Genomic DNA, 21,114 nt, shown 5'->3' on the forward strand with positions numbered 1-21,114 from the left:
TCCAGCTGAACTTAAGCTAAACTCTGCAGAAAGGAAACTTGCTACAAACCATTCTTAATGCTCTTCAGCTTTGTATAGGAAGAAATGTTTGTAGATTTCCTGAAGCTCTTGTTTGGTAGCAATTAGGAAATATTTTACTCACTTCTGGAGGTGAATAGTGCTGCAGAGAGCAGTGGCTGCAGGAGAAGTAAGAGGAAAGACCTAGGATGGATCTTGCCTAGCTGGGCTAAGAAACAAGTGAAGCTGTCTGGACACAGTCTTGAGCTGCTCTGTGGGCCCTGCTCGGGCAGGGAGGTTGGACTGGATGACCTCCAGTGGTCCCCTCCAGCCTTACCCACTCTGCAGAAGTCAACCTGTAGCAGCTGCTGCCCCTTTTCCTTCCCTGCTGAGCTTCCCTGAAGTTGTTCTCCTCACCCACTGGCTGTGTTGGAGCAGCTGCTCTGACCTTGCCCAGCATTGCAGTGTGGGCAGTGGATTGTGCTCGAGGCTGTTTGCTGTCTCCTGGGGGAATGTCTTATATTAATGGAAACTGATGGATCTTGCTGTCATCTTTGAATCCTACTATGCAAGTCAAATACTTCCACTTTTTGTTAAGTCTTCTCTGTCATTCAAGAGATGTGTTTAAGTAAAATTTTTAAGGTTTTTTTTTATTTTTTGGATATATTTTCTGTGCACTGTGATAATAAGTATTTGAATGCATGTGTTTAAGAAGATGTAAAGCTTTGTGGGATTTTGGAGTGCCTGTCTTTACACACTGTAATGTTCCTAGCATCTATAAATTTAGAAAGGAAATTTTTAATAAGCTTTTTTAGTGTGTCTTACCATGAGCAATATTCTTTCTCAGTGTAATTACATTAAAACACTCAACATATATTTTGTGTGGAATAATTCAATGCATTTTGCTCAAACATAAGCAAAACAAGTCTCATGTTACTCTAAAGTAGATGTTGTAGTAGATGTTTGCACTGCAGAGAGCCATCTCTCTAAAACAGAGATGTAGCCATTTATATGATGGTTGTATATAACCATATGTAATCATTAAATGTGTCCATTTCCAGTCCAGGTTAAAAGAGACTATCTTGAGATGATTTAATTGGCTATGGTTATTAATCCTTTTTGTCCTAATGCTCTGTTCCTCCTCTAAAAGTAATAACGGAAATTGTTATGTGCATCTTACTGCTTTCAGTTTTCCATAATGTTTCATTAAAACTGTTATATGTTTATATAATTTCAGAAAAATCCCTGTACTTTTGTATTTTCTTGATTTTTTTTTTTTTTTTTAGTATTATTTTGCAGAAACAGATACAATAGCAATATAATCAACATCAAGTAGACATGTATATTAGAGAACTGTCTGAAGTCTAGGTCAAGTACAGACTGAGTTAGTTTGTCAAAGGCAAAGAATGAAATGTTTGTTGTCATTTGCTCTGCTTGGATAGCCTTTTCTGGTGGTTCTTAATCAGGGAAATGAATACTGTGCACTATGATTCAGTTGTGTTTGTACCTGAAATGATTATGGGAATTCCGTTAATATATTCAGGTGTGAAAAACATGATAGTAAAATCTTGAGTTGTATGTCTGATACTGTTACTTGAAACTGAATGTATCTGTGCACTAGATGCCTGCTGTGCATCCCCGAATTGCATAATCAATTTCTTTTTGCAGGAGTCAACCAAGGTTTCTGAGTTAAACCCCAATGCAAAGGTGTGGGGAAATCATATGTTACACTTGGAAGCAAGTGGTGCCACTGATGGTAGCGTGAGCAAAACGTGGGAAGAAATACCTGACCAGCCTCCAGATTCCTGTAAAGAAGGTATGAATAAGAGTTTCTGGCTGTTGCTCAAGCAGAAGTTAAAATTCGGTGCAGTGCTGTCTCAATTCTAATTTTCTGTTAAAAAATTAAAGCAAGTGTGATTAGAAAGAACACGTTTGAGTGTGTTTGTGGTGTGTGCTGCAGGACTGGATGCCAATGGCGATGGCGACAAAAAGCATCAGAATGCGGTGCTGACAGAGCTGCCGGAGCCCAGCGCAGCCGTTCCGGGCTCAGAGCAGGCGGATATGAACCCTTTGGCTCTCGATCATTCCGAGTATGAGTCTATGCATGAAACCACCCAGACAGGTAAGAGAAAGCTAAGATGTGCTTGGACTTAGCTTAAAAGCAAACTAAACACCTATTTTGAGTTGAACATCAGTGGGCATCTGAAAAGCAAAAAAAAGCCCCTGAACTATACCAGTTTTCTCCTTCAATAGATACATTCTTTAAACAGACCATAGGAATTCCTGTCTCTTTTACAGTCAAACTTAGATGTGTTTAGAGGCCAGTCTCCTCCTGGTTGAAATCTTAGAAGGTGCTGCGCAGAATCAAACAAATGCATGTTTCTAGCTGGGTCAGGTACTGAGGTGAGATTCACATGCAGTTTGTGTCTCAAGTAGTAATGTTAATGTGGGGAAAGACCCGTTTTGTACTTGAAATGCTAAAATAAGCAACATTTTACTATTAACTTCACATTCTTATTTAATCAACTTCCAGAATTTCTCTTCAGTGCAACTGTTAGTAGCTGTAGTCTATACCAGATGGTATGTTTTAAGAAGCTTCTGGAAACTAGCATAGAGATTCACCCTGGTTATGTTTCATTGAATGGGACAGAAGGTCTGCAAGATGCATGTAGGATTACTACTTGAACTGAGATGAGGGACGGGAAGGAGAGGAAAACGTGCTGGGTGTTTCTTGAGATTCACAACAGGTCTGTTCATTGTGCCTAGCTGATTTTGTATTTAAAATTACCAGTATAGCATCCATAATAGTTGCAAATCAAGGCAACTGAAATCAGAAAATCAGACATTGTTGTGGCATCATCTTTGCTTATATTTAAAAGCTGAAAGTTCTCATTTACAGTTCTACTTAAGGGTACTTGTGGGGAATATTAAATAACTAGCTGGCGAACAGGAAATTGTATTAATGGTGCCTCACATTCTAGAAGGGAACAGTATTCTTCAGATTGATGCTGGAACTTGTCAGTGTATCCTTTATGTCCCCAAAATAGTTAACTTTTAACATGAGTTCGATAGTGTTGTAAAGAGCTGAACAGCAGGTTGGGTCTGTTCCACTTGAGGAATAATGACACATGGTCCCACGTCTGAAATCTGATCTTTCATTTTTTAGTAATTATTTTTAAAAATTTATGAAAGGAAATATGGTTAGAACATGATAAATGTATTTCTCAGGTGTTGGTGTTCTCTTCCTCAGAGTAGAACGCGTGGAGGACAGCATGGTGGGAGAAAATTAGAAGTTGCTTTAGGAAGAAGAAAGGCTAAGGAGAGCTGAATAAAAGCATGAAAGTTAGTGAAGGGAAGGGTATAGAGGACAATAGTTGGTGTGAAATACTTCTAATAAGCTAATTTACATTTACATGCATATATATTTACATTAACAATGTGCTACTAAATGTTTTATAAAGCTCTAAAGGCCACACAAAACTTCTACTCTTTAAACACTTCTCCCACTGACACAATGAGTTTACTCTCTACTGACATTGGTATATTGTGTGTAAACTAAAAGGAACATGAAGTTCATGTTTTCCATGTGATAATTTTTAAACTTCCATATATTAGAAAGAAATTAATTTTACCTTCTTAACCGAAAGATTGTAAATTGATTACATATCTGTTAGTAGATTGGATAGCTGCTCATATTCCATAACTATATTTTTGAAAACCTTCTCTGAATTCATGTGTTGGTAATTTATAGCGAGACCAGAAGCATGGAGTTCCTCCATTGCATTGTTCCCTTGCATTGCATTAGTCACGGATTAGTCAGCTAGAAATTGGTTACTTTCCTGAGAATGGAGCACAGATCTACGAGCCAAATTACTTCAGTTTTTACTTTGAGATGCGCTTGTAGCTGTTATAAAAGTGCTTCAGATTTTTATGTATGTGGAGAACAGAGGTTAACAAGTAAAGTCAGACATGGTTTCTCTTTTCTGTCTTAAATAAAAAGAGTTGCCATGAAATTTCAGGGGTTGGTAACTAACACATAATGAACATCTACCGAATTTGAAAATTTGTTACTAGTCATGTAGTCAGTAACAAACATGATGGCTTGTTTAAAATAGATATTGTGTAATATAGCAGAGCCACTTTTTAATTTGAAGTATTTTAATTATTAGGTGGAAATGAACAGTTGCAGCCAGAAGGTCAGGAAGATTTACGAGAATTACTGAAAAAGACACTGGAATTCTGTTTATCTAGGTATGTATTTACCTAAATGTACCAAACTGGAGGATGACTAACAGCTTGGGATGTATGTTATTACATTTCTTAGTTGTTACTTAAAACTGAGTGGAAAGGGTGAGAATTTGGAAACAGTAACATACAAATTTCAGAGTGTTGTGTTGATGTACCTCTTAAAGCTTACCTGAAACCTCTGTGCCTAATGCATAAACTAGCAAATATATGGGTTTGAAATGAGAGTAGTTATAAGCAATTACTGATCAGGTGAATTTTTGTGATCTTTACTGGTCATAATTAAAACTGAATAATTTAAGCCATTAAGCAAGCTTTAAGCAAGTGATTTTCATTAATTAGCAAAAATGCTGAAGGAATCGGCCTTCTACTATGTGATGAATTTTTGTCTTAAGTTTATTGGACAAAGTTAATCTGTGATATTTCCCTATTTTTTTTTCTCCCAACAGAGAAAATCTTGCCAGTGACATGTACCTTATATCACAGATGGACAGTGATCAGTATGTGCCAATAATGACAGTAGCAAATCTTGATCATGTCAAGAAACTCAGTACTGATATGGATTTGATTGTTGAAGTGCTGAGATGTAAGTAAAAGTTCCTCAGTGCTAGAAAGTATTTTGGTTATTGGTGTAGAACTATTAATCTGAATTTTTCATCTCTTCTTTCTTATTGCATTGCAGTAAAATGCCATTATTTTTCTGTACAGCATTAAGTAGCCCAAGCAGCTTAGATCATCACAGTTATAGGACTGTAGTTTTATCAGAGCTGCTCTGTATTCCAGCTATTGAATGATGATCTATGCACATAAGAATTAATGATTTTAAATTGTGGGATGTGGTGGGACAGCTCATATGATTGGAGGATCATGATGGATATTTTTAGACTGTTCTGTAAAGACACGTGGGGAAAAAGGGATGGAGGAGTCTCACTCTGTTGAAGAGAAGCTTGAATGTATAGAAATCAACTGCGTCAGTCATGGAAGCGCTATGGAGTACCTGTGGGCCAAGACCCTGGGGCTTGTTTCCAAGGGGGATCTTACAGTTGGCATCTGCTACTGACCTAATCCAAGACAATAAGGCCAACAGAACAATATTTGTGTCATTTAAGTGAACTTCGGGTCAGCCAAACCTAGTTCTTACAGTTGATTTCAATGGCTTAGATATTTGTTGGAAGAACAATACAGCAGCTCATGTCATCCATCAAGTTTCTGGAACGTGCAGAGAACTGTTTCCCCACATGAGTGTTAGATGTGCCAACCAGGAATGAGGCACTGCTGGACTCACTGCTCAGAAACTGAGGAAACCTGCTTTGTGTATCTGTCAGTGGAGGCCTTGGCTGCACCAATCACAGAACTGTGGCATTAGGGGTCGTGCTGAGCACACTGAGCATTTCTAAGGTTTTATGTTGTACAAGAGCAAACTTCAGCTTGTTCAGAGCACAGCTGGGAGGAATTCTGTGGGAAGTTTCCATGGAGGATGAAGACACTAACTATACTAGTGCTGGGAGTTCTCTCCTGGAAGCACAAAAACATTTCATCCCCTGTAAAGGTAAGGGAAGTAGGTGGATCAAGAGACCCCCTTGGCTTAACTCTGTGCTTCTGAGTCTGCTCAAAACAAGAGAGAGGCATACCAGAAATGAAAAGGGAAATGAATACCTGGTGAGAGCTACAAGGGCATTGCCAGGATGTGCAGAGATGCAGTTATAAATGGAAAAGCTCATCTCAAAGTGAATTTGGCCAGAGCTACAAGTTTTGTAAAAAACTAGAAAGCATTCTTCAGGCATGTAAGTGATGAACAGAAACATTGTCTGCTTGTTTCCTAATGTTCAAAAACACTTGAGGCTCTGCCTTGCTAGTCTATGTCCACAGTATCTTTTGGTGTGCAAAGCTGCTAGGTTTGTTGACAGCTAAAATTTATTCTTGTCTTTTCTCTCTTAGCGTTGCCTTTAGTTCAAGTGGATGAAAAGGGGGAAAAAGTTCGGCCAAATCAGAATCGCTGTATTGTGATTTTACGTGAAGTACCTGAATCTACTCCCATTGAAGTAAGTGTTCCCTTGTTCAGTAAAGAACACTTTTCCCTTAGGATGTGGAAGTTAGATTTCTTCTAAATTTCAATAAGCACCTCACATTTTTTTACTACACTGTTAGTTTCTAACAGCACTTCTTAAACTTAGTTTATTGTCCTTATTTGGATAAGAAATACTTCTAGTACACACATGTTGCTTATAGCAAGACTGTGGTAGAATCTGTGGATCTGCAGAGGGCTGGGAAACTGATAGTGCTGTCTTTGGTAGAGATACATCATTTTCTTGGGCTTTGTCCTACCTATATGCACTTGGTGCTCTCAGATCCTTGGATAAATAGACAAAGATGAAAGAAGATAAGGCTTAGACTAGAAAATGCCACTGCTGCACCTTGAAGCTTGTTCAAGTAAAGTAGTTAAAGCTTTGTAAATGTTTCCATAATGCTGAGGTGAGAGGTGTCAGTAAGTCACTAAGGATCTCCACTGGCTTGTGGAATGAGTGCAAGACTGGAGCACTTCATTCTTTGAAAGATTCTTCATGCCACTCTGATGAAGCAGGGACTATGACTGATGGAAATACTAGAAAAAATCATGGAGTCATATTTAACCATCTTGAATTTTGAAAAAGGAGGAGAAGGTGCAGGTTCTTGATGATGGGTATATATTTTACCTTCTATTTAATTTTGAAAGGAAGACTAAAGATTCTGAAAGAGTTGCTCCTCTTAATAGCCATCATACAAAAATCAGAAGTACTGCAGTTTAGAAACTGGTAACAAAAAAGTAAGTGGCCTTAATAAACAGGAACATGAAACAAAATGCTAAAAGGATCTAGGGGGAGAAGTTGGATATATGCTATGCTATTCAGCTATATATGCTTAATAGCTTTAAAATATTGGCTACTACTAGCTTTCAAAGACTGCCTAACTTTTAATATTGTAGATTTTTTTTTTCTGTCATGAGTTCATCAGGTTGGATATATTTGCACTGGATGTTCACTCTTAAATGTTTGACAAAAAAAGTTCTGAGTCTTCTTTATTTTCATAAGAGCTGTTCTCCAGTGAAATGTTTTATACATTGTATTTAAATTTGTTGTGCTGGAAAAATCTAGGTTTACCTAACCAGATTTAATAACCTATGTTTTCTAGCACAGCAGAGTCAGGCTTTATTTAAGCAGCAAAATTCCAAGATGCTGTAAGGCCTCCCAAGTTGTGTTGCCTTTTGATGCTGCTCATCTCAAATCTGTGACAAAACAAAAAAGTATGCAAATGAATCAAAACAAATAAAAAATCCAGGGTCTGTTTTTTCTGTAGAAACTAGCCAGTCATGTTTGAGGTAACACAAGCTCTGTTTCAAATACATGAATCTGTAGACATTTGAATTAAAGCTTACTTGTAGGTTTTTCCTGAAAAGACAGGATTTTCCTGTCCCATCCCATATGCACAGGTTTTCATGTGGCTCCATGGTTTTGGGGACAGGGGAGAAATAGACATCTTTCTGCACTTGATACCGAGTTTAAATATCTTCTCTAGCCTAAATAGCTCCCAGCTAAACCTCTCTTGCAGTATGGCCTTAGTGCTAGTTTTAATTCCTTCCAGTGGGGAGATTGGAGAGAGCTGACACTACTGCAGGTGTTCTGAACTACTCCGTTATGTTTTGTAAGCCCAGCAGTGCTTTCTTTCTTTCTCAGAGTGTCAGAGATTTTCATTTTACATTGATGTTTTCTTCTCTCCATCCTTCCCCCCTCACCTCCCCACCTCCTTATCAAACCACTTTCCCCAGGAGGTTGAAGCACTTTTCAAAGGAGACAATTTGCCTAAGTTCATCAACTGTGAGTTTGCCTATAATGACAATTGGTTCATCACATTTGAATCGGAAGCTGATGCACAGCAGGTAATGCTGTTTTTTGAAGCATATTAGAATGTAAGAGTAAATAAGGATGACATGAGGGTTAATTGACAGGTTGTAAACTGTATTACAAATGTGTAACAACTTAAAAAGAAAAGTACCCCACAGTGTAAAAACAGTAATGCTTTCCCTTAGGTAGTATCCAGTTTTCAGTAACTATTAAACATAACACTTAAGAGGTTTTTTTTGTCCTTTTCCATATCCTGGCTTCCTGGCTAAAGCTATGATTTTTATGTACTGAGAGTGTTGACTTTTTTGGGTGACAAATTGAAATGTTTCAATCATAACCATTAGAGTCTTGTTTTAATGCTACTGAAGCACTTAATGATAAGTTAAATGTTGCTAAATGCAGATGATGTACGAGAGTTTGCTATACTGTAACATTAGCAGACACTCCAAGAATTATTGTTAGGCTTAGCCTGTCAAAACTTAAGTTTCCTTTATTTAAATTACATTTGACAAATCTAACAATTTCTTTTTTATAAAGGCTTACAGATACCTTAGAGAAGAAGTGAAGACTTTCCAAGGAAAACCCATTAAGGTAAATAGAGGTTTATGATGTTAGGGGTGGGGTGTGTGTGTATGTTCTGCTGGTGCTCACTGTGATTTCTAATATAAATTTAAGTGGTCCAATCTCAGCAGCTGTTTGACCTGGAGGTGGGCTTAGAAATGTAGCACATATGACTTCACCTTTCCTCTTCCTCATTTCTGGCAGTGGTATATCCAGCCCAGCATCAGGCAGCAGGGAAGCATTCAGCTGTTCCTGCTGTCCTTGAAGGACAAAGCAGTGACTGATAAGTGTCCAGTAAAAGTTTGACAGCTGCTAATTTGAGCCATCCTGATATAATTTGAAAGACTGCTGTAATAAATAATCTAATCTCCTTTGCAGGCAAGGATAAAAGCAAAGGCAATAGCTATAAACACATTTTTGCCAAAGAATGGATATAGACCTCTGGATATGAACCTCTACACGCAGCAGCGCTACACAACATCCTTTTACATACCTCCAGTATACAGTCCCCAGCAGCACTTCCCACTGTACAGCTTAATTGGCCCACAGACCTGGTCAGCCACGCACAGCTACCTTGACCCTTCACTGGTAAGTCTCTTGATTCTGAAACAGTTGTATTCTTTTCCAATCTGATACTGTTTTCTTACTGAGGTGTAGGAAACATACCGATCCTGAAGAGAGGAGTTTAAGATTCCGGTTCTTCTTGAAAAACAGTCCTTCAAAATCCTTGCCATGGTGTACAAGATGGATTATTTGAAAATTGTGTCTGAACTCAGACTGGAGTGTGATTCTCTTCTTAAACCTTTTAGGTTTTGAGGCAGTTCTTTACTAAAGACTTGTCAAGATACCAAGTTACTGATCCTCTAGCAGGAAGTTAGGTTGTGGGTTAACATGCTGAATTGCCCTGTTTGGCATGTTCTTAAAGTAGAATATTTTCTGTGCAGTAGTAGCATCTCTTTTGGCAATGAAAAGTAAAATTGCTTTTGCTAATTACAGAAATCACTTTTAAATTGCTTTTTAAATTATTTTCTTAAAGGGGCTGTTGGTAAGGCTTGAAGCTATGGTGAAAGCAATAAATCCTTAAATACTCTAATGAGATATCTGTTGTATCCTGCAATGGTGCTTCTGTCTTCTGCATTGTCACAGTCTCATCAGAATTACCTTGGCCCCTTTTAGTTTGCCTTTGTTACCCTACAAATATGTGGAGTTTCCTGTAATGACTGGGAGGCTCAGGTTTCCTATCTGCAGCCTCTGTCTCCCCTCTGGAGATGCCTCTTTACTTGTAGCTCAAAGAAAAGAGGGGAGCCACGCTCAAAATTACAAGTTCTTTAGATGTTTTTTTTGGCAGAGGATTAAAGTGTCCTTGAACAAACTTGAGCAAACATCCTCTGTACTGAACCACAGCTAATTAAAAAGTTGGTGTGCTAAACACTTCACACACAGGGAAGGGAACCAGAGCCCTTGCAGGGGGAGGCGTTCTGCGGGGGGATGAAAAATGTGGAGGAGACAAGGTATCACAGTGAGCAGTGTTATTCTGGGAAAAAGCTGTCTTGTTGAGCAGCAATGAATGTGAATCTGCCTGTTCAAACACAGCATACTGTGTATCTACCTTATGTTATCCTGTAACTTTTTGTATCCAAGAAAGCTTACTAGTCCTATCCTTTGGGGAGGACTTGAGTTTGCCAGCATTGAAGATCTCAAACTTTTCTTAGCAAAACAGGAAATCAACTGTCTGTGCTTTGCTTTTCACTGTTCTGCAATGTATTTTCATTGGTTAGCTGAATTTTATGTACATGACTGTAATGTGTTGTTTCTTGATTCTTTTGTAGGAAGAGCTATATTTGAATAGAAATCACTTGAGGAGAGCAGGGACTGTGAGGAACCATGATACAGCAATAATTTTTATGAGGCAGGGTTGCAGTTTGACTGTAGAGACTTGTGTGAAAATACAGCAAAGTTTCCCCATTCTGCTTCAACATAAACTCTACTTTATCTCATCTCTGATTTGAGATTGAATACCCCAGTAATGTGGGCATACCATTTTTGTTCTGAAGTTTGAATATGGCAATACATCTCCTCAGGATTCTAAAACTACCTCATTCTTCATCATGTACTTAAATCATATTTGAGAAAAGATCTAGCTTTTCCTGTTCAGGGAAACATTAAAAAGGAAATAGAAAAGAAAGTATATTTGAGCCAATTGACTTCTGTGGAGATGCTTTTGGTATTATTGGAAAATGGGGAATTTTTTTTTTCCTCCAAAAGGATCACACATCATTACAAGAAAGAAGAGTTGAATATTGCTAGGGTCCCTAATATGTTCAGTGTCTTCTCATTTTTCAGGTTCAGTGGTTGCTTACTAGCTTTGATTGAATTTTGCAGCATTCAGGTTGTAACTCTTAAACCAGAAAGCACTTCAAAGCATTATTTTGATGAAACTTTGTTCCTCAAGGAGCTTTGTTACAGGCCTTCTTTAATGGCCTTTTTGTGAAGCCTGAGGTAGCATTTGCTGTTGTGCATACTAGATTAGGCTAGCAGTAGTTTGATATGACACTTTGGTGTTAAATTTTGTTTTCCATTGATTAGTGATTTAACTTGCACAAGAAAACTTTTTCAAGCTTAAATGTACCTTTATAGCAAACAGTCTTGATCCCAGCTGTTTCTCAACACTTAATAGAATGTAGAAAGAATTTTTTTGTTCTGCATTGTAGTTATTTTCAGGAGGAAAAGACAAGCAAGCATTTGCTGGTGCTAACAGTAACATTCCTTAAATGAAACTCACACATTTAAATAAAAAAAGACAAAAGTATGCTAGTGAGATTGGAGAAATTACTTCGAACGTGCTTCAGGTTTTGAGGCATCTTTTTACTACAGGCCAGTAATATGCATCCACCCCGGAAAATGTTTTGCTAATGTTGTTTCTTCAGACAAGAAGACAGTGTTTCACATGTAGAATAAGGTGGTAAGATCTGAAAATCATCACAGTTCCAATTAACATCCACTTATTCTCTAGGCTTTATTTAGATGTCACATGGAAGTAGAATGAGGAACTAAAATGAAGTTGTTGGGTTTTTTAAGGGAGGTATTCACATACAATTACAGGAGAAACAGTTACAGGCCACGTAGAATAGAGGCTCTGACAAAGTATCTTGGTACTCCAAAGTCATGAGTGGTATGGTGTGAAATAGGAGGAGAGCTATCTAACTTACAGCCAAGAATTTTGGCTTGATGTTTTTCAGTCTTCTTGAGCTATCATAAGTTGAATATGTGTAGTGGCTCACTTCTCAGAAAAACAGAAGCTTGGGGTTTTTCCAGAAATTTTGTAAATTAGCTACAAGGCAGTAGACAGATGCTGCTGTTTGAGACAATTTTTTGAGTACTGTCCTGCACAGAATGACATAAAATATGGGGTTAAGAAAAGTAATACTCAGTTTGTTTATAATGATAAACATGCAATACATTTTTTTTAGGTAACACCATTTCCAAATACTGGATTTATCAATGGGTTCACATCTCCAACCTTCAAGCCTGCTGCTTCTCCACTGACAACACTCAGACAGTATCCTCCCAGGAACAGGCAAGTTCATCTATTTTTTAACAATACTGTTGTATTATCTGGCACATGGGATTTTCATCTGCTTATTTTAGTAACACCAGCTAACTTGAGAATACTTGTGAAACTGAACCTGGTGCCAAAGGTGAGGCCAAAGGGCAGATGGTGCTCCCGATGTTAATGGATGTAGTGTTTTGAGATGTAAATGGACAATCTGAAAGCTGAGAACTCGTCTGTTCTGTGATTTAGGGTAATAAGCTGAAATATTCTGAGATGACGTGTCATCAGCAGGATTATTCATATAGTAAAGGTCTAGTTGAAAACAGAGGGAAAAGATTAATTTTGGTAATTCACATGACCCGTTACAGTGAATATTGGTCATTCTTATAAATGAAATAAGTGATAAAGGACTGAAGATCTTGCTTCTTCTGAATTCTGTGAATAGGCTTAGGCCTCAGAAGATCTCTGATAGTGCACGTATGTTGAAACGACTTTTGAATTTATAGGAATCCTAGCAAGTCACATATACGACATACAATACCCAGTGCAGAAAGGGGACCTGGGCTTCTAGACAGTCCTACAATATTCAACTTTTCTGCTGATCGTTTAATCAATGGCGTCAGGAGTCCACAGACGCGGCAGCCGGGACAAAGCAGGACACGGGTGCAGAGTGCGACCACCAGTTACACCAAGAGGGAAGTGGGAACTGGGCGGATGGAACAGACCAGCGTTGACTCGTCCCCTGGATTAGGGAGAGGAAGGTGAGTGTGCTCCGTAGTTGTCCTCTGAACAGCCAAGTACTGCTGCTTCTAAACTGCTCTGTTTAGTAGAGCTGTGGTATTGTTAGTGTTCTCAATGCTGCTTTAAACTCAGACTCTCTCCTCAAACCTAAAATCTTGCCAAGTACATCACAGAAAGTGTTAAATACAGAACAAAGGCAAAGCAGACTTGCATACTTTCCTACCAGATGAAAATTATTATTGGCAACTGATGAACAATTTAGGTCTATAACATCTAATCCTCTATCCTTTCTTCATCTGGTGCAAGAAAGTTTTTGTATATTATTTGTTTGACTTTATTGAAGGAGTTCTGCCCAATTCCATTGTTCAGCTTTGTAAATTGCACACCTGAATGTGTATTAGCAGTGCTCATTCTTCATTTTTTCAGTTGAAGCATCAGAATTTTGACCAAACTGGACATACACAACAGCAAAGATGATGGATTGGTGTAGAGGGAGGAAAAACTGCTACAGGCAAAGGAAACTATTGTTATGTTGTTTTAAAAACAAACAAACAAAAACCACAACCAACTACCTGAGGAGCTGAAAATTGGCATATTTATAAATACAGTTCTAATAAGTGCTTCATAAAAATATTGTGCAGCTTTGATAATGGCTGTATTTATGACTCCAAGTAAATCACATTTTGAGTGACTTACTGAATTGGAAGATAAGTGTTTTGCAGATGATCCTATTTCAGACTTGTATCATTGCAAAATTAAATGGGTATTTTGTGCTAGGGTTGTAATACTTTTCTAAATCTAATTTACCAAATTGTCTTATAACTAATAGATGAAAGTATGTTTAAGAACTCAGGAAATAAGATTGCTCAGAAATGTACAGGAATAGTCACTACCTAAAATTATATTTTGATGTTTCAGTATTGAATACAATTAGAATGATAGAAGTCTAACTTAGAAAGTATATTGAAACTGAATTAGAATGCACTGCAAATTTTACAGCAGCTTGGAGGGGCTTTATCTGAAGAAGGGCTAGGGGCAAAGTGCTGAAAATGTTTTGAAGGAGCCTTACCTGGATTGAAAATAGTTAGCTGTATTTGAGAAGTTACACTGGTATACAAAAATTCCTGACCCCTTATTTAGGTACTGTAACATTTTGTCTAACTCTTATATGTAATCTCTACTGAGATGCTTTTAGCACAGGAATTACTTGTAACCAGTGTATTCTTACACCGACTTGCATAAGATGTATGCCTTTATTTTAAGGACAGCTTCTAGGAATTTTTCCCTAAAACATTTCTTAGTAACCTGTGTAGAATGAAGATGGATGAAATAGCAATTGGAATTAATTTCTCCTGTTGTCATTAACTGCTTTCCATCCATTTATAGGCAAGGTTCTCATATCTGCATTCTTTCCCTTAGGAAAAACTCATATGGCTACCGAAAGAAAAGGGAGGACAAGTTTACAGTGAGTGTTCATGATCTTATTTGTCTCTAATAAAAGTAGAGTAACAAGGCAAGAGTGTGGGTATTATGTGGAGTAGCAGGTGACATAAGTTACTGCAGAAGCAGTTGTACATCACAGTTGATTAAAGACAACAGCTCATTAGTCATGTGAGTTTACTGCATTTGGGTATCAGAGAAGATTTTCCATTAATGCAGAAGTCAGGGAAAAGTTAAAATTACTCTTGCAGTAGCAGAAAATTTCCATCTCAGTTTTGGTCAACATGCCAGTGTTCACATTCAGGAATAGCTAAACAGCCTAAGTTCAAAACACTTGATACTTCATTATCAATCATGGTGACAGTGAAGAACATTATATAGATCCTTGTGGCATAATGTGTAGCAAAAATATTTGTTATGAAGTGGTCAGTTCATTTCCTTAAATGCCTCTTCAAGTGCCACCAGGTAAGGGTATGCTAACACTATTAAAATACTGTGGTTTTGGGAAACTGAAATTCAAGGTTAATACCAAAGTAAACTTGATACTTGAAAAGGCTGCACTAAGTGTAGAAGAGAAAAAAACATGTTTTTGTGGGATTTAAGGTTTGGTGTGATAAAACTAGTCATTTCTTTGCAATTAATTTTTGCCACACATGGCATATTCATGAAGCTGAACCAGATTATTTCCTTATTCATGTTACAATTCTAAAGTAACACTACTGCATGAGCCATAACACTTTCCTAAAGGTTTGGAATTGCAGCATTTATGTGTTTGTGGCTCCTGCTGTTGCATGGCCCGAGTGAACTTAGATAAAGGAGCAGGAAAGTTTAGCAAGTGATTCCTTCCTTTTGATTGCTTTTAGTTCTCCTCAGACTTCCCAGAGGCAGTGAGACCAGACTGCATGTAGGATTCCCAGTACTTCTTCCTTTTGCCCTTTCAAAGCTGCTTGAGTTTTTAGAGTTTCCTTTAGAGTTTCTGTAGAGTTTTTAGATGTTTTCCTATTAACTTTCTTCTGTATTTAAAAGAACAAGGAAGTGGTACAGGTTAGGTATGAGTGACTGGAGTGAAAGGATTACCTTGGACTCCTCCCTGAGCAGAGCAGCACTTCTGACAGAACTGACTGCAAAGATTATTTGAACTTTGAATGTAAAAACTGGTAGATGTGACTTCTTTGGAGACCCACAGTTCCCTTCTGTCAGCACCAGGCTATAATGGCAGCCTGTGCAGCCATGTTCCTTCCAGTCTCTTCCGGGCCAAGAATCTTCAGTCTGTAGTGTCCAGTGCTGCATCTTGAGCAGAGGTGAGAGCTGCTGCACGCCCATGACTGCAAGGAAGTGTACTTGGAACCAAAAGATTAAAGTTTTCCCCCTTTAGACTGTGGAAATAAATGAATCAAGTATCCTATTTCTTGTGTAATGCTGTAGCAATTAGATAGTGTACACAGGACACCACTAAAACCAGTATATTTGAATGGAGTAGTGACTTCTTTAGGAGATTTTTCTTTTTAAATGAAAAAGTATAGAGTTGTATGAATGTTTGCATGAAAAAGAACATGAAACGTTTTGATCAGATTGTTTCTGAGGCTATAGACATAAGCCAAATACTGAACCTACAAGAAGTTAACTTGAGAAATTTTATGCTGTTAGCTTAAAATTCATGGAAGTCCTCCCTCATCCTGCTAATTTTAGATGTTAATGCCACCCTTAATATTTTGAGGGTTTTAGGATTCAACTGGGTCACTTAAAATGTAACATAAAAGCATTTGCTATTGCAGAACTGCAGTCCCATTTAAGAAGAGCAAGTCCTGTGATTTGAAGAATGACTTTTAAAAACTTGAGTTGTTCCTCTTGCAGTTTGAGCTGGATTAATGTAGTCTCTCTCCCTGACCTTTGACAGGTCATCTGACTTCAGTTTTGGAGATTTGCAGTCTCCATTGCTGTAGCATTCTTCCAGCGGGTAATGCTGGGTCAGTAGCAGTGCTTGGAGTTGCAGTTGTTCTTGCTTATATCTTTTTTCTTTCCCCACTTCCCTCTTGACACATAATTCTTTGGACATTACATGTAGTTTGTGAAAAGACCTCAAAATAGTCTTATATCTGTTGTTCTTTTTGTTCAGAAGCATTGTTCTCACATTCACACCATCTTGACTCTATACTCATATTTTCTTTTCAAAATAGGAACTGTTTCAAAGATTGGTTTGTATGTGGTATTTTGCAGCAGAGATCATCTTAGCACAGGCCTCATCACAGTCAAGAAACACTTCTTTGAAGTAAAACTTCTTTGTTTACATGATGTAGGTGAAGTTAATTGGTAACTTCAGTTACAACGTATTACAAAGGAGTTTTATTTTTCCTGTGTAAATAGAATAATAACTTACAAATCCTTACCAGCAGTTCTCACAAGTGATCTTAAACTGTGATAATTGTAACTCCTGAACTGCTCTCTGTAGTGCAAAATAGTTGCATTTAGCACACAGATGTTGTTTTATGCTTGAGACATTGGTTTTCTTCTTAGATTTAGTTAGAAAGTTTGTTTCAAAAATAGTTTTGACACTTACCTTTCTATTTTTACACAGTGACAATACAGATTAATACTAATCAGATATAAATTGTTATTGTCTGTACTACATACAAGGCATGCTGTCTTGCCCTTTCTTAATAATATTTCAAATAATATTCTTGTTGACTTCTGTCTTTTTGTTTAGGATGTTACTAACTGTACATAAATGGGCATTGTATTTTCACCATATCATGATACATAAACCAGTCTGTTTTCCTTTCTGTGTCAGTGTGTCTGTCCTCAAGGAAGAGTCAGTGAGAAAACTTCTTACTATGCCAGTGCCCCTAAAGCTGATGCATATACCATGGCATTGAAATAATAGTTAAATATTTTAAGGGCAACAGTGGAAAATGAAAGCATTTCTTCCTCAGTACTCTGTGGGTTTTTTGGGAGATGAGATGGGAGAGCCTTCTCCAGGGGTTTGCTGATACAAATCAAGTGCAAAATACAGTTTAGAGGTGCATATCTTTTCTGTCATCTAGTGCAGTAACCCCAAAATGCTATTTCTATTCCAGAGAGGCCAAACACAGTCTCCACCACCCCCAAAACCTCCATCTCCCAGCTTTGAATTGGGCTTATCTAGCTTTCCTCCATTACCTGGGGCTGCTGGCAATTTAAAGACTGAAGACCTGTTTGAAAACAGACTGTCCAGTGTGGTAATAGGAACGTCAAAAGAAAGAGTGAGTAGTGGATGTTCATTTTTGTTGGGAAAACAAAGAATTGCATCTCTCTTGTTTTTTTTTTTTTTTTTATTTGGTTTATACATGGAAAAACTTGAGGGTTTGCATGGGTTGTAAGAAATGTTCTTAAAAAAAACAGCTGTCAAATGATGTGCTACTGCCTTCTTCACTTATATCTTAGAAGAGTTTGTTGGGCATTCTCTTTGAAATGGTGGGCAATATGGGCACCAGTTTCATAAGTAGATGTTAATAGCAGAGATTAGAAAATATGCTCTTTGCTCTACATAACTGCCTCAGGCTTTTGATAGACTCAGGTGAAAAGTATGTGATATGTTTTCCCTCCTGCTTGAAAGTAAGACTTCTGAGTTATATATAAAACACTTTAAAGTGACAGAGACAAACTTCTAAGCACCAAAATAAAGAAGCTGCCTACATAATCTCAGTACACTAGGCATCATAGCTGGAACAAGAACTGCCACCAAAACCAGCTGGATCCCAGTGTTGTCTTGTCAAATTGCTCAGAAAGATAAAAATACACCGGAATAACTTGGCAAACACTGCTGTATAGATGTAGTAGAGATGCAGTTGAGAATTAATGTTCAATAGTTTTTCATAGATTTCATTCTTAGAACTGTCTCTGCCATGCCATCTGTGAGTGATAGTATGTTCTTCTCCAGCAAGACTCACTTAACCCTCTGCACTGCTATGAAAGTCTGTATTGGCTTTTTTGATAGCTGACATTTAACTTGTGTTTTTCTAGCTGAACCACAACTGAAGAAGTTAAGCCCTGCATTAGCAGTGCAAAGCAACGTGGTGAAACACCACAATCTCTGGTGTCTTCTCCTGCAATAAGCTAGGTTTAGAATGTTTTCTTTGGTGCCCATGTGTCAGGGGTTGGTAAAGAACGGGGGAGGCAGCAGGGCAGCCTGCACCCAAGGCAGTGACTGTACAGACAAGCCATCTACTCTGTCTCCTGCAAGTGGTAGGAGGGGCCGCTGTGTTCCAGGATTGTGTTTAGGGGGAATGTGCAGTTCAGAGCCATGGTAAGAGCAGTGTTTAACTTACTGTCAGCCACTACTACAGATGGTCGGCTGTTCTTGACTAAGATCTATTAGTTATGAAGTATTTTACCTCTGTTACTTATGAAGTGATTTTTGACCATCGTATTTTAGGTTTTAAATACAATTCCAGCACTTGCTTTTAATGCTGCAGCTGAAAACCCTTTGTTACCCCATTACAGATCTAGTACTTGCTTTGTACTTACGGTAAAGAACTTAGACTTCTCTCCTATAGAGGCAGTCTTCATATCAGTCAGGCACTGAGGCTTTATGATACTTGCAGTGCACTGTCACATTAAAAAGCATCCTTCAATTTACCAGTTTCACTTTCCAGTGTACAGGAGTTATTCTGTACCATTGTGTGGAAAAAAGGGATTATGCTGCCTTTCCTTGTTGGCTTTTAAGTAAAGAGTAAGATAACAGCAGCTGGCTCCAAAGAGCAATTGTGTTCTGCTACAAAGATGTTTGAGCTAACATCGATCTTGCCAATGTATACAGGCTGCTTTTCACCTTGATCTCAATGTTTTTTCATGTCACTTGATGTGGGGTTACAAAGCACTGAAGTAGAGTTACACAGTGCTTCCCTTGTTTCATACAGATGGGCAAGTCCAGTGTACAGAAGCTGAGGGGACTAAAGGTCTATCGTTTCCAGCAGTTCTTATGCAAGCATCATATCTTTATGCTCTTTGCTTAGTGATGCTCTTCTAGATGTAGCTCTGGGGAATGGCAGGTAATAATCATCCCACATTTTGTAACTAGGAAGTGCAGCACTGTCAGATCAAGGGCTGAGTGTTTTGGCAAGGAAAAGCTCTTGCATGTCTGCTTGACTTGAAGCTGTTCACACTTAACCATGTACCTACAAGTTCTGATGCACTTAGGTCAGAATGCTCTGCAGCTTGCAATTTCAAGCCTTTGCACACACTATTACATTGAATAAAACTATAAAAGCTGTTCTGTTATTTCTAAACATCGACCTTTTGCAGTCTTTTATTTTGAATCAAACTAGGCTTAGGTCTACAGCAGTAATAATCTATGCTGCCTGATTTTAAAACAGTGCCATCAAACACCATTTTCCTTTTTAGCAGACCATAGGAGTCTTAGGGTTTATGCCCTTTTGAATGGTGACTTGGCTGGGGGAAAAGGAGGGTTATCTTGTTCCTTCTGAGCTTGTATTCTCCCATTGCTTCCCCTTCTGCATACCAGAATCTCTTTGGGGTGGTTTGGAGTTTTTAGAATGAGACAGGTCAGAAGCAATACAAAGAACATAGCGACCTTTAAAACAAACAGAATCATTATAAATGTGAGATATGTGTTTTTCAGGATACAAAGTTGTCTTTTCTTATTTTGTGACAATTTAAATTAATGTATGCATCTTGAACCTATTTGGCATTTATCTGGAAGCACAGTATCACTTGGCACGAGCAGAATCTTTTGAGGGCTATGGAAAAAGCCTTTGCTTGGTAGCAAATCATTATATTGGGATGATACCGAATTGGAGCTTTGAAGAAGACAGTTCTTAGTGCACAGCACTAGGAGACTTTTGTCTTCTTAGGCTGCCTGTGGTTATGCAAACAGGTGCAAAGCCTGCTTTGTCACCAGCAGGTGTAAAATTTCCAGGTGGAAAGAAGTCCAGTTACTAGTGGTATTCCCCAGGGCTCGGCACTGAGACCAGTCTCGTTTAATAACCTCATCGGTCATCTGGATGAGAGGATCAAGGGCACCCTCAGTAAGTTCACAGGCAGCACTAAGTTGGGCAGGAGTGTTGATGTGCTGGAGGGTAGGAAGGGAGAGGTCTGCAGAGGAGTCTGGACAGGCTGGATTGATGGGTCAAGGCCAATTGTGTGGGTCAAGGCCCAGTGCTGGGTTCTGCATTTGGGTCACAACAACACCAGGCAGCACTACAGGTTGGGGACTGAGTGGCTGGAAAGTGGTCTTGTGTGAAGGGACCTGGGGGTGCTGGTTGACAGCAGCTGAACATGAGCCAGGTGTGCCCAGGTGGCCAGGAAGGCCAAAGGCGTCCTGGCTTGGATCCGCAGTAGTTTGGCCAGCAGGACCAGGGCAGTGATTTTCCTCAGGTACAGGGCACTGGTGAGGCCGCACCTGGAATGCTGTGTTCAGTTTTGGGCCCCTCAATACAAGAAGGATGTTGAGGCGCTGGAGCATGTCCAGAGAAGAGCAGCAAAGCTGGTGAAGGGTCTGGAGCACAGGCTATGAGGAACAGCTGAGGGAACTGGGGTTGTGTATCCTGGAGGAAAGGAGGCTCAGGGGACACCTTATCACTCCCTACAAGTGCCTGAACAGAGGTTGTAGCCCGGTGGGGATTGGTCTCCTTTCCTAGGTAACCAGTGACAGGAAAATGAGAGGAAATGGCCTCAAGCTGTGCCAGGGGAGGTTTAGGTTGA

The 21,114-nt window shown here is 38.7% G+C and overlaps 1 protein-coding gene across 8 annotated transcripts in view; it reads left to right on the forward strand.

Annotated features, from left to right (window-relative positions):
- Window positions 1–21,114, forward strand: part of LARP4B (La ribonucleoprotein 4B) — a 55,446-nt gene that overhangs the window by 28,637 nt on the left and 5,695 nt on the right. For 4 of the 8 annotated variants that reach the window (XM_068174042.1, XM_068174034.1, XM_068174053.1 and 1 more), the window contains 12 exons: window positions 1,666–1,813; window positions 1,958–2,119; window positions 4,167–4,248; window positions 4,692–4,828; window positions 6,181–6,284; window positions 8,045–8,155; window positions 8,658–8,711; window positions 9,060–9,269; window positions 12,152–12,258; window positions 12,741–12,995; window positions 14,395–14,440; window positions 17,490–17,654. In XM_068174042.1, the coding sequence (XP_068030143.1) occupies window positions 1,666–1,813; window positions 1,958–2,119; window positions 4,167–4,248; window positions 4,692–4,828; window positions 6,181–6,284; window positions 8,045–8,155; window positions 8,658–8,711; window positions 9,060–9,269; window positions 12,152–12,258; window positions 12,741–12,995; window positions 14,395–14,440; window positions 17,490–17,654 (1,581 nt within the window). The remainder of the gene's footprint in view (window positions 1–1,665; window positions 1,814–1,957; window positions 2,120–4,166; window positions 4,249–4,691; window positions 4,829–6,180; window positions 6,285–8,044; window positions 8,156–8,657; window positions 8,712–9,059; window positions 9,270–12,151; window positions 12,259–12,740; window positions 12,996–14,394; window positions 14,441–17,489; window positions 17,655–21,114) is intronic. The other 4 variants (XM_068173998.1, XM_068174007.1, XM_068174015.1 and 1 more) reach the window with 4 other exon arrangements.

The sequence above is a fragment of the Anomalospiza imberbis genome, chromosome 1, assembly GCF_031753505.1.
Source record: "Anomalospiza imberbis isolate Cuckoo-Finch-1a 21T00152 chromosome 1, ASM3175350v1, whole genome shotgun sequence".
Lineage (NCBI taxonomy): Eukaryota > Metazoa > Chordata > Aves > Passeriformes > Viduidae > Anomalospiza > Anomalospiza imberbis.